General features: G+C 40.4%; 1 protein-coding gene across 1 annotated transcript in view; it reads left to right on the top strand.

Moving 5' to 3' along the window:
• The first annotated feature begins 7,037 nt into the window (after nt 1–7,037).
• WDR36 (WD repeat domain 36) overlaps nt 7,038–13,749 on the top strand; it is a 68,117-nt gene continuing 61,405 nt past the window's right edge. Inside the window, exons 1-2 of the mRNA XM_069096100.1 lie at nt 7,038–7,367; nt 10,090–10,117. Coding sequence (XP_068952201.1) covers nt 7,209–7,367; nt 10,090–10,117 — 187 coding nt within the window. The 5' untranslated portion in view covers nt 7,038–7,208. The remainder of the gene's footprint in view (nt 7,368–10,089; nt 10,118–13,749) is intronic.

The following is a 13,749-nucleotide window of genomic DNA, read 5'->3' on the forward strand; positions in this document are numbered from 1 at the left end:
TCTATGATTTCATGCTATGACTAATCAATTGTACTGTGAAACCCAAATCCTTTCCTCCAACAAAAATTTTCATGTTTGTCTAATTCATAATTTAAATTTAATTTTTTTTTATTTTTTCAGTCAGCAAAAATGTCTCCCTGATAGCCAACCACGGGAGTGTGGGCACCAGTGACTCAAGTAATAGATTTGTGTGGGCCACCTAGGAAGTAGGGAAATGCCCCCAAGACTCCACAAGAGTTGAGTGAGTCCCTGCTAGCCAAAATTAAATTGCTAGCTGTTGGCAAAGAGGCTAGAGCAACATTTAGTAAGATAGCTTGACCATTGTTAATTGCTTTGTACTATGTCATTGAGCAATATTTAGCTGCAGAGCCCTGAGTGTGAGAATTAGAAAAAGAGCTAGTGCTAGAACAATATATGTGTACTTCTTTTTCCCAGATAATGAAGGATATGGCTGAAAAGAATGAAAGAAAAGAAACACATTTGCAAGGGTTATAGAGGGCACTGAATACCAAAAGTTAAAGTCAGAGGTCTTATAACATTTGAGAATTGGGACCCTGGGACATAGAGCCTAGAGGAAATGCATTCCGATGAGGAATGAGAAATAAATATGAGTCTGAGGGGGAGATGGAGGATTTGGACCCTCTGCAGTCATTCAAATTAGATTATTACTAGAAAGCCAGATAAAGCAGGGATTTGGACCCTCTGCAGTCATTCAAATTAGATTATTACTAGAAAGCCAGATAAAGCAGAGATATATGGGGAATAATCAAAGTCTCCCACCCCCAACACAATATGTTATGAGCCTCAGAGACTATACCCCAGGAAAGCTAATAGATTAGTAACCAGATTGCAATAGAAATCATGGGAATCCATTCCTGGGTGGATAGTTCACTTATGGGATAGTAGAACAGATAGAATTAAGTTATCTGGGTTGAGGCTGAAGAGATGAGTAATGTTACCACACACCCAGCCTTATGACAGAGATTGGCTTGAGAGGAATTCAGGAGACTCATGCCCTATTAGATTGGATTATTAGTGTCTCTAGGGATGTTTGGCTGGACCCTTTTAATATGCTGGTAGAATGCCCTCTCTGGAGGAGTGTATAGGAGGCCCAGGCTACTATTAAGGGGATGGCATACAATCTGCTATAGATGGTTCTGAGTTCCACTGGGGCTGATGCAAAACTCTTGTTATAGCTAGGATGAAGAACAAACTTTTAAAGGTAGCCCCCTTTTATTGGAAGGAACCCCTATTAGCTGTTTTAAGCCCCTTAGTAGGGGGTCTAAGTTTATGATTTTGGAGAAGTTTTGGCTGAGTTGGCTGAGATGCAGGATCTAAATTCCACCAGAATAAGATGCATGCAAGGAAAGTCAGAAAAATCTTCTAAAATAAAAGAGTTACTAGGAATCAAATGTGGCTTGATGTGCTATGGGTGGGAGTGTTACAAGAAGACATAAATAACCTAATGCAGAGTTACTAGAGATGTGGAGGATGTTGAAACCCCTTCAGCAATATACAAAAAAGAACCCATCAGTTCTTGCTGAAGAAAGTAAGGTCCCAGACATGAGGAAGGGAACAAAAAGCCTGTACCAGTTCCCTTATGCTTAAAAGTCACCTGAACCTTAAAGAGACTAAGGCTGGGGCTGAGACTCCCCAGGGGTGAAGTGAATTTAGGGAGACCAGAGGCTATATGTAGAAATAACCTTACATTGGTTGCAGCACAATAAATAGACAATCCTTCCCCTAGCAGACACTGGGGTTGAGTGTAATCTTATTCATGGAAATTCACCCTGGCTCTCTGGTGTACATTGATGGTTATAGAGGCACTGCAGCCCTAGCAAAGAGACTTTAAGGTTGTGTTAGAAATTAACCAGTGGCATATTGTATTAGATCTAGCTAATGCCTTTAAAAAATATTCCTTCATCCACACCGTGACTTCTAATCCCTTGCCCTCTCAGTTATCTCCCAGGCAATCTCCTCAGTACTAGCCACTCCTCTTTTCCCCATCTTCACCCCTTGGTGAAACATTTCAACTCTACACTGTCCTTCTGTCTTGAATTCCTAGCCTAATCTGGCCCTAAAGAATAACTGGGTCAAAGAACAAATCATAGAAACAATTGATTATTTCGTTAAAGGTAATGACAACAATGAGACAACATATCAAAATATGTGGGATGCAAGTTAAACAGGACTTAGGGGAAATTGTGTATCTTTAGATGCTTATATCAATAAGAGTGAAAAAGAGCAGATCAATGAATTGGACATGCAACTAAAAAAAACAAATGTAAAATATGCAATTAAACTCCAAAATAATAACAATGAAAATCAAAGGAGAGATTAATAAAAATGAGAGTAAAAAAATCTAATTGAACTAAAAACTCCTAAATTAATAAATAGCCCTGATCAGCCAACTTTAGTCATCTCTATCTGTTGAGAGTAACTGAATTGCAGGCTCTGCTTTGGCCAGGGATTTCTGCCCTGGTTATTCTTCTGCAGGCTTCAGACTAGGATAGAAGCTAGAACTGATACCCAACTCTGCTCTTGAGGTCTGAGAAAGCACCTTACTTTTGAACCTACTTAAAGCCTGCAGACCACTCTCTACCACAGAACATCATCCCTGGGTCCAAGTCTTCTTCTCAGTAAACCCCAGATGTATTATTTGGAACTAGATAATGGACAACAAAGTTGCTTCATTGCAACTACTTGCTCCTGCACTCTGCAGAGGTGCCCAGGATGAGTCTGGGACCTTTTCTTGTCATGGACCATGGACTTTTTCTAGGTACTGAAGTGTTCTTCAGTGTGTTTCTGGACAGACTACTTCCCCAGTGTCCACAGAGTTCTCTTTCTGCCAAACTGGGATGGACAAATTGCTGACTTTTCCCTGAATTTCCCTATCAGAATTCAGTCTGATGTTTTTCCTAGATTTGTTTGGAGGAGTTTGGGAAGGGATGGCCTTACTTCTTCACAATAATATAAGATTTAACTTACAAAATACTCTAATAGTATTTACTTCCCTTAGACTGGCATCAAAAGTCCTCCTAATCCAGGTCCATTCCACCTTTCCAGCCTTATGTCCTCTCATTCCATTATATGCACTCATGGTTCAGAGATATTGTGTTCCCTGAACATATCCACTGTTTTTCAGGCTCCATGCCTTTATTCATACTGTTTTCTCAGTCTGAAATATCATCCCTAATCCTTCTTTTCTACCCCCTCTCCCCAATCCTTCTGTCAAAATCTTAGCCATCTTTAAGGGCCAGCTCAAATGTAATTTCCTCCATGAAGTCTTCTATTATCTCCTTAATCAAATAGAATCTTTTTTTTCCTGAATCCTCAAACTACTTTGTACCTTAGTGTTACTTGTGAGATATCATAGAAGGGATCTGTGGTATAGTTAAAAAAAAGCTCTGGACTTGGATGGAGCCAGAACTAAGTTCAGTCTCTAGCTCTGACATTTCTTAACCGTATGATCCTAGGCATTTTGCTTACTGAAGTTCAGAGAAGACAAACATATTGTTCAATGTTACATACCTAGTAAACAAGGTAGGGGCCTTTCACCCATGAATTCACTGATAGCTTTAGCCCCTGAGAGTCTCAGACTAAACCTGCTCAGAATAATGGCACATGCTCCCCTCTGCTCCCTGGGGGTTATGATTTTCTTTCAAGGTACAGAGTAGGAAATGACAAAGGGACTCGGGGTTCCTAGGATTTTTTGAGCTCATAGTCTCTTTTAAGTATCTCTATTGTTTGTAGCTACCTTTGTATGATCTGTGTGGAACAGTTCGCTGGTACTTTTTTTTTTTTTGAAAAAATAATTGATGTCTTCTGTTTTCTATATCATCACTGGAGAAGGAAATGCAAACCACTTCAGTATCTTTTCCAAGAAAACTCCATGGACAGTATTCAAACAATAAAAGATATGACACTGGAAGATATAAGCCCCTCAGGTTGGAAGGTGTCCAACAGGCTACTGGGGAAGAGCAAAGCACAACAAATAGCTCTAGCATTAATTAAATGATTGGGCCACAGCAAAAAGGAAGCTCGGCTGTAGATGTGTCTAGTAATGGAAGCAATACATGAAGCTATATAGATCAATATTGTACAGGAACTTGGAATGTAAGATATATGAATGAAAGCAAGCTGGATGTGGTCAAATAGGAGATGGAAAGACTAAACATTGACATCTAGGATATCAGTGAACTTAAGTGGATGGGAATGGGTGAATTTAATTTGGGTGATTTTTACAAATACTATTGTGGGCAAGAATCCCATAGTAGAAATGGAGTGGCCCTTATAGTCAATAAAAGGGTGAGAAAAGTAATACTAGGGTATAATCTCAAAAGTGAAAAAATATCTGTTTGAACCCAAGGCAAACTGTTCAACATGAGATTAATGCAAGTTTATGCTCCAATTACTGACGCAGAAAACATCTTCTGCTTCATTGACTTCACTAAAGCTTTTGAATGTCTGTATTACAACAAATTGTGGCAAGTCCTCAGAGAGATGGAGTGCCACATCATCTTACTTGTCTCCTGAGGAACCTGTATGTAGGTCAAGAAGAAAAAGTTAGACTAGAACAAGGAAATCGGCTGGTTTAAGATTGGAAAAGAAGTATGACACTACTGTATAATGTCACCTTATTTATTTAGTTTACATGCAGAGTACATTGTGTGAAATGCCAGACTAGATGTATCCAAAGCCCAAATTAAAATTGTCAGGAGAAATATCAATATCAGTCTCAGATATACAGATGATACTACTCTGATGGCAGAAAATGAAGAAGAATTAAGAAGCCTCTTGATGAGGGTGGAGGAGGAAAGTGTAAAAGCTGGCTTGAAGTTTAACATCACAAAAACTATGATGTTTGGCAACTGGTCCCATCACTTCCTGGCAAACAGAGAATGAGAGCAGATTTTATATTCTTGGGCTCGAAGATCACCACAGATGGTAACTGCAGTCATGAAACTGAAAGACGTTTGTTCCTTAGAAGAAAAGCTATGAGGGGTGGCCAGGTGGTGCAGTGAGTAAGAGCGCCGGCCCCCAAGTCAGGAGACCTGGGATCGTTTCTGGCCTCAGATACTTACCACCCACACAAAATAACTGGCCATGTAACCTTGAGCAAATTACTTAACCCCAATTGCTTTAAAAAAAAAAAAAGGAAAGCTATGGCAAATCTGGACAACAAACCAAAAAGCAGAGATCACCTTGTCAACAAAGGTTTGTATGGTCAAAGCTATGGTTTTTCCATTGGCAATGTGTGGCTATGAGAGTTTGGACTATAAGGAAAGCTGAGTGTCACAGAACTGACACTTTTGAATTGTGGTGCTAGAAAAGACTTTGAGAGTCCTTTGGACAACAAGGAGATCAAATCAGTCAGTACTTAAAGAAATAAATTCAGGCTTTTAACTAGAAGGTCAAATACTGAAGCTGAAACAAATACTTTGGCAACATATTGAGAAGACAAGACTCACTGGAAAAGACTGATATTAGGAAAACTGAAGGCAAAAGGAATAAACAGCAGGGGATGAAGTGGATAGATTGTGTCATGGAAGCAAGAAACATAAACTTGGACAGACTTTGGGAGTTAGTGGAATGGGTTGGCATGCTATGGTCCACCCAGTCATAAAGAGTTGGACATGACTGAGTAATTCAACAACAATAACAACGTTTTTCTGAGTATCCTTTCCTCTCCTTCCACATAAAAAACAGCATTTTTCAAAGACAAAAAAGAAAATACGGAAAAAAATTAGCACAACTGGATCATTACATTGAAATTGTAAGAAAACATATGCAATGTGCAACCTCTGTATATCTCTCATCTTCATGAAGAGGTGACTCAGAGGTGTTCTCTTTATTTTGTTATATTCGTTTTTTGGTGGTGGTGGTGGTTGTTCCTGTCATTTGTACTGTTGCCTTCATGTACACTGTTTTCTTGACTTTGCTTACTTAACTTTGCATTAGTTCATGTTGATCTTCCCAAGCTTTTCTGTATTATTTTGCCAGAGAGGTCAGTAGTCTGAACAGTAGGCATGGGGAACAGCCAGAGGGAATATCCAGGAGCTGAGACATGGAGTTGTCTTGTTTGTGAGAACAGCCGGGAGGCCAGTGTCACTGGATTGAAAAGTATGTGCTGGATTATAAGGTTTAAGAAGAATGGAAAGACAGGAGAGGGGTGGATTAAGAAGGACTTTGACAGCCAAACTGAGCATTTTGTAATTGCTCCTGGAAAGCAATATAAAGTCACTGAAGTTTATTGGGGGGCGGGGGGGGGAGGTGTTGACGTCTAGATTGGACCTGAGTTTGAAAAGTCTCTTTAGTGGCTGGAGGATGCAATGGAGTGAGGAGAGACTTGGGGCAGGCCCACACAACAGCACGCTATTGCAGTACTGGAGGCATGAGGTGATGAGAGCCTCCACCAGGTCCGTGGCAGCTTCAGATGAAGAGAAGGGGACCTATTTGGAGACTTACCAGGCTTTGGCAAGAGCTTAGCTACGAGGGGTGAGAGAGAGCAAGGAATCCAGGGTGATTCTCAGGTTGCAAGCCTGAGGGGCTGGGACGGTGTCGTCCTCTACATGAACAGGGGAGGTTAGAGAGGTAGAGGGTTTAGGAGTAAACATCATGATTTTTTCCCTCGCAGGTATTTAATCTAAATTGCCAATTGCCCATCCAGTCAGAGACAGCAGACTAGAGGTCGGCCGTGGGACTGGGGTGGGGCAGGCGCACCGAGAATCCTCAGCCCAGAGAGGGGGATGGGAGGAGCGGGAGCTGATGACATCACCAAGGGAAGGGAAAAGAGAAGAGGGTCCAGTACAGAATCTTGAGTGACACCTACAGTTAGTAAACAGCTCCTGATACAGAAAAAAAAAGGGAGAGGATCAATCTTATTTGTTTGACTTAGCTTAGCTATGCTGATCTTAGCTAAGGTGATCTCTTCTGGTCTCAGATCGCCCCTACGAAGGGCGCCCGGGAGTGACCCTGAAGGACGAACGTCTAACACCTAGCGGTTTCGCGCACGGAAGCGCCGGAAACCGTTCTTTCACCTCCCGGAAGTGGGGTGACGTCATTGTCAGCAGCGCCGGAAGTGAAGTTCGGGGAGGCTGTGGTGTGTGCTTCCTCCAGAGAAGCAGTAGGTGTGGATTTGGAAGAGTTAAGAGGCTACTAGGTGGGAGCCGCAGCCGTGGGATTAGGGGCTCCAGGTGTCCCAGCACATGGAGGGTGGCGGCGGCGGGCGCTGCAGCGCGCTGTTCTCTGGGTTCCGCGCCCTCGGGCTCTTCAGTTCCCATATCCCCCACGTGGTTCGCTATCATGGTCGGCATCGTAGGTTCTACGTGACAACTTGTGTGGGGAAGAGTTTCCACACTTATAATGTAAGTAACCTACCGCCCCTCGCCCTTTCCCTCCCATGGCGCCCCCCGCAGCTCGGTGCTTCCCTACCACCCACCCGTGTCCGCTTTGTACTGCGAGGCTGAGGACCCACCTCAGCCTTGTCTTTGCAGAGCACCCGAGCTTCGGGCAGGATAATCCCTGTGGATGCACTCGTTCAGTTCTCACTCCTGTAGTTTTTTTACAGTGTTGCCCAGTCACCCTGGTTTGCAGCTTCACTGTCATTCCTTGACCTTTCCAAAAGTCAGTTGCTGCTGTTTTTGAGTACTTTGTCATTCCTGGGCTCCTATGACATTGCTCCCCTGAATCTCTTGCTGTCTCACTGGACTTGTCCCTCTCTTGCCGAATCATCACCTTCTTAGAGTGTGTTCACTACAGCTTCCTTCCTTTTCTTTCTGTACTTAGTAATTTCACGTGCTAACCCTGGATTCATTTATTTATGTGAATCTACTCCCAAGTCCTTATTTCTCCAGATCTTCTGGTAGCACCATCTGCTTGATAAATATTTCTCCTTGATGTTTCCTAGTAATCTCAAAAGCAACATAGGGGTGGGAGAAAAAACTCCTCCCTGTTCGGCTTATTTCCTTCAACCTTCATGTACTCCTCAGGGGTCAGATCTCCTTGTTCCTACTGCAGCATCTCTTCACTCAAAAACACTAAACTAGTTCAGGCTGTCATCAGCTAGAGGTTATTGTAATAGTTTCCCAACTGGTCTCCCTGACCATAAGCTCTTTCCCGTTTTATTGTTATTCATGCACCTGCCAGAATATTCTAGCTGTGGAATAGCTTTGAGTAGTTATGGAATAGCTAGCTATAGAATAAAAGTGACTCATGCCACTCCTCTGCTCAGAAACTTTAAGTGGCTCCCTGTTGCCTTTAGGCTAAAATATAAGCTCCTTATCCCGACTTTTGAGATCCTCCTTGATCTGACTTCAAAATACCTCTCCAATTTTCTTTCATATTAATTCTATTAAGTCTATGTACCAGACCTCCTGTCTAACTTAGTATATATGATCTTCATTCAGTACATTTGTCCCATACCGACAATATGCTTCTTTTTCATCTTTGCTTTTCAGAATCTATTTTTTCTTTTAGGGCTTAATTCAAATGAAAGCTCCAAGAAGCTACCCATGACCTTAGCTGATAGTATTTTCTATTTCATCAAATTATCTGAAGTTTGTCAGACTGGCTCTCCTTTTGCTTCTGTAACAGCTTTATGTAATATATTTATCTTTCCATGTACCTTCCTCTCCTCCTCCCCCAAGAATTTAAAGTTAGAGTAGGAACTTAAATCTTTGCATTTCCATTGCCTAGTATAGTACCTTCCACGTAGTGGGTGTAATAAAGGATGAGGCTTGAAATTAAAACAAAATGAGCAAATGCATTGATCTCCCCTGTGCAGTGTACTTTTAGGCACTTGGGAAGATGCAAGGTTTAGATAAAATACAACCCTCATGGCACTTAAATCTAGGAATACATAAACATAGGTGGGTGTACTATTAATAGCATAAATTAATAAGAATATTAATTGAATTACATGATACAGGGCTACATTTAGAATCAGAGGAACTGGTGTCACATTTCACCATTTTCTACTTTATGATCTGTGTGAACTGTAGCAAGTCCCTTCCTTGACTTTAGAGAGATCCCTCTAAGATCATATGTAAATTACACAGTTTGGTTTTTAAAATCCTTCATTACCTGGCTTTTCCAGTCTTGTCACACATTATTCCCTTTCATGCACACTGCATTTGATCCAAACTGTCTTTCTTATTGTTCCTCCTAGTTAGGCACTCTGTCTCCCTATTGGTGCCTTTTAATTAGCTCTCTTTCACACCTATGATGTACTTCTCCTCTGCCTTTTAGAATCCCTCTTTTCCTTAAAGACTCATCTCAATCCACCTTATACATGAAACCTTTCCTGATTTTCCCCAACTGCTAATACCTTTTTCTCTATTTAAAAAACCAAACCCAAAACAAACCCCCCAAAAACCAAATCCCTCCAAAACTTTGAATTGATTTTGTTTGTGTCTTCTCCAGTCTTTTCCCTCAAATACCTTGAATTGATTTTCTGTATCCATTTATAGAATCCCTGTTTTCTCTATGTATTTTATGGAGTACCTACCCTAATGCCTGGAGCTTAAATAGAGATGTCTTTTAATGGATTGATTGAGAGCTGGAAAATCAAGTGCTTTATGAAGCCCAAGGGGGGAAGGTCATTCTTTGTGTGGTAGGAAGGGAGGGGTGTGTGTGTGTCTCTGTGTGTATAGGATTCTTTTATTTGTGAAGATGAAAATAGCAAAGACTGTTCTTCATTTTTAAGTCTAGGATCCTGGTTCCAAAAGGGATTTTATGTTCTCAATTTACTTCAGGCTATTGGATGTCTTCAGTGGACAGTTGGCTGGCCACCTTAATCCCCATATCGTTTTTTCATAGATGAGGCCTATATTACTAACCATAATCATGTATTTCACAAATGTGCTCTTTGTCCCAAGGAGGAATGATGTGACTTTACAAATCCATCGCTACTGGAAAAGTAAACCTTGAATTTTTGCCCTCCTAAAGTCTGTAGAGTTTTTTTCACATACAAATGACAGCACATTTTGTTATTTAATGAGTTTCATCTTAATTCTTAAACATGATGTTATTATAGTTTTTTTCTTTGAAAAAACTTATTGAAAATTAATGTCTTTTTTTTTTAAACAGGTCCAGAAGCTCAGTCTGGTGGCAGTAAGTAAGTATGTTTACATTCTAAATTTGTTAATATTTTGTACTTTTTAGCTGGTACAAAAATGTGTATTTTTGAATAATATAATGAAATGGGAGGTTTGAAAATGAATTTGTGAAGCATTCTTTTTGGAAATGAAGCAACATGGTATAATAGAAAGGATGTTAGACCCGTATACAAGTTGTTTCACTTCTTGAGCCTCATTTTCCTTATTAGTTAACTGGAGATAATGATACATGGACCTATTTATCTCATAGGGTTGTTGCGAGAAAATTGCTGTAAATCCTAAAAGTTCTGTATAAATGTGAATTCTTGTTATGCAGCCAAGAATTATACTAGTGAAAAAGAAAGCATCTGATAAAATCAATCTAATTACAAAGGAACCCATGTCAAAGAGCTCACATTTTAAAAGGAATAAATGAGGTTTAATGGAAAGGGAATCTCATGTCTCTAATAAAAATGTCAGGAATATTAAAGCCCCAAATGAGCTGAGATTCTTGAGAAATACCTCAGACAAAAATGAGAGTCATCCAGTTAATAGTCAACAAATACTTATTACCTGGTAACCATGTACCAGGTACCGTGCTAAGTGCTGGAGGTAAAAAAAGGCAAAAACAGTCCCTTAAAGCAAGAAGCTTATATTCTAATGGGGGAGATGACATGCAAATGACTTTGTAAATACAGGCTATTTACAGAGTAGATTGGGATATGGTGTGTTCAAGGAGAACTAGAACTTCTGATAGGAGGGCTTGCCAAGCCCCTGTCAGGGATGCCACACAGGGATACCTTTGGTGTCCACCTGACCCTCAGCTCCAAGAAGCTGTAGTATGTGCCTCAGCCATATGCTGGTAAAACATCTCAGCAGATGAGCTATACTGGGTTGAGGGTAACCAGCGGGCCACAGACTTGTTGGTGAGTTTGGGGGATGTCTACCCCAAGCATGTGAAAACTTACCCTGACATAATGGGTAGATGAGGCACTATGCAGTGCTTAGAGCTGGGCAGACATTGAAGATGCCAAGGTCACCCACTGCATTGCAGGCCATCACCAGTTGTCCAGCTTTTATCTTGCTACAGGACTTCCATGACTCTGAAAGAGTGAGGCTGATTATTTTGTGCAACTATCCCTCATTTAAATCCAGTTCACCTATGAGTCGAGACATCACCTTATGATGTCATTGGTTTTCATTGAAAATTTCATTGACAAACAGCAGGATGATGGAAGGTGATCTAAGAAAGGAAGGAAGTAACAGCTAGGGAGATTGGAAGAGGCTTCCTAGCTGCCCCCCTGGGGCAGATGTAGAGAGAGCTCTAAGCCTAGTGTATGGAAGAGAATCAGATACTCACTGTGTGATCCTGGGCAAGTTACCTACCTTCTGTTTGCCTCAGTTTCCTCAGTCATAAAATGGGGATAGTAATAGTTCCTACATTGAGAGGATCAAATCGTATATGAAAGTGCTTAGCTTTAAAAATACCTGGCATATAGTGATCCTATCTGAATGTTTATTCCTTTCCTCCTCTCTTGCAGAAAGTACTATTTAAGTTGAGTTATGAAGGAATCTGGGAAAACTTAAGAGGCTGAGGTCAAGGAAATAGTGCTAGGAGATAAAAAGTTATATTCAGGAAATAGCAAGTAGGCTGGTGAATCTGGGTCTTGGAATGTGGGAAGGGGAATAAATTATAAGAACACCAGAGAAATAGAAAAGGGCCAAGTCATGAAGAACTTTAAATGCCAAACAGGAGTTCGTATTTGATCCTAGAGGTAGTAGGGAGCCATTGGAATTTATGTAATCTATAGGCAACATGGTCAGAACTGCAAAGAGGTCTGAGGTAGACATCACTTAGTATGCTATTTCAGTAGAACAAGCAAGAGGTAATGAGAGCCTGAACTAAGTGATGACTGTGTGAGTGAAGAGAAAGATGTGTTGTGTGCTCCACATAACAATGAAGTGTCCATTGTGTACCATAGGATACACAATGTGTCTGTGTACCCTACTGTTCCCTATTGTGTGCACTGCTTTCAGGAAACTCTCAATCTAATGGGGGACATGGCATAGAAAAAGAAGTAGAAAAGCAGAGAGAGATGGGGGAATAGGAGGGAGGGCATGCTACAGCTGCAGTCTCCATGGTCTGATGAGAATCGATGAAATGGCTGCCCTATGGGCCCTCCTGAAATGGAAGGGTATGGAAAGAGGACCCCTGATAGCCACCCTCTACAACCAGGGAGGGGCTCCAGTGGCAGGGTTTACTAAGGAGGTGTGAGTTAAGGTAGAAATGACAAGATTTAGTAAGAGTAAATGAGAGTGAGGAGATGAGGATGATACCAAGTTTGTGAACATGGAATACTAGATGGATGATGGTTCTATCAATGGTAATATGACAGTTTGAAAGAGGAAGTTTTGGGGAACAGAAACTGAGTTGTTTGAGATACCTATGGGATGTACAGTTCAAAATGTCCAAAAGGCAATGGGTAGTGTCATAATTGTAGCTCAGTAGTGAAAGTAGGGAAATAATACGTGAATCATCCCAATAGACATGATGATTGAACCCCTAGTTGCTTATCACCAAGTGAGAATATTAGAGGATCACCAAGCTGAGAGTTGGCCCACAGGCTAAATCCAGCCCAGCAAACTGCTTTTGTAATACTGAGAGCTAAGTATGATTTTTACATCTTAAAAATTTTATTGCATAGTGCTTAGGGGAAAATTTATATCTTTAAAATCTTACATCAGTAAAATAGAGAAAGAACAGATCAGTGAATTGGGCATGCGACTAAAAAACTAGGAGAAGAACAAAGTAAAAATCTTCAATTAAACACCAAACTGGAAATCCTGAAAACCAAATTAATAAAATTGAAAGTATGAAAACTATTGAGCTAATAAAACTGGGAGCTGGTTTTGTGGAAAATTCAGTAAGATAAACCATTGGATAATCTGATTAAAAAGAAGAAATCCAAATTACCAGTATCAAAAATGAAAAGGGAGTTCTCACCACCAATGAAGAGGAAATTAAAACAATTTATTAGGAACTATTTTGCCAAATTTCATGCCAATAAATTTGGCATTGATGAATTGATGGATATCAATTGATGATTGATAAATATTTATAAAAATATAAATTACCCTGATTAACAGAAGAGAAAACAAAATTCTTTTTTTTTTTTAAGCAATTGGGGTTAAGTAACTTGCTCAAGGTTACACGGCCAATTATTTTGTGTGGGTGTTAAGTATCTGAGGCCGGAACCGATCCCAGGTCTCCCCACTCTGGGACCGGACTTACTGCGCCACCTGGCTGCCCCTAGAAACAAAATTCTTAACCCCATTTAAAAGAAGAAATTGAATAAGCCATCAATGAACTTCCTAAGAAATATCTCTAGGACCAGATGGATTCACAAGTGAATTCTACCAAACATTTAAAGAACAATTAATTCCTGTGCTATATGAACTATTTGGAAAAAGAGGCAGAGAAGGAATTCCCATCAAATTTCCTTTTATGATACAAATATGGTGTTGATGTATAAACCAGGAAGAACTAAAACAGGAAAAAAAAACTACAGATCAATTTCCCTAATGAATATCGATGCAAGAATTTTAAATAAAATACTAGGAAAGTGATTATAGCAATATATCACAAGGATCA

Source organism: Petaurus breviceps, unplaced genomic scaffold (genome assembly GCF_028583685.1).
Source record: "Petaurus breviceps papuanus isolate PSGF00001 unplaced genomic scaffold, PetGlider_PUasm1.0 229, whole genome shotgun sequence".
Taxonomy (NCBI): domain Eukaryota; kingdom Metazoa; phylum Chordata; class Mammalia; order Diprotodontia; family Petauridae; genus Petaurus; species Petaurus breviceps.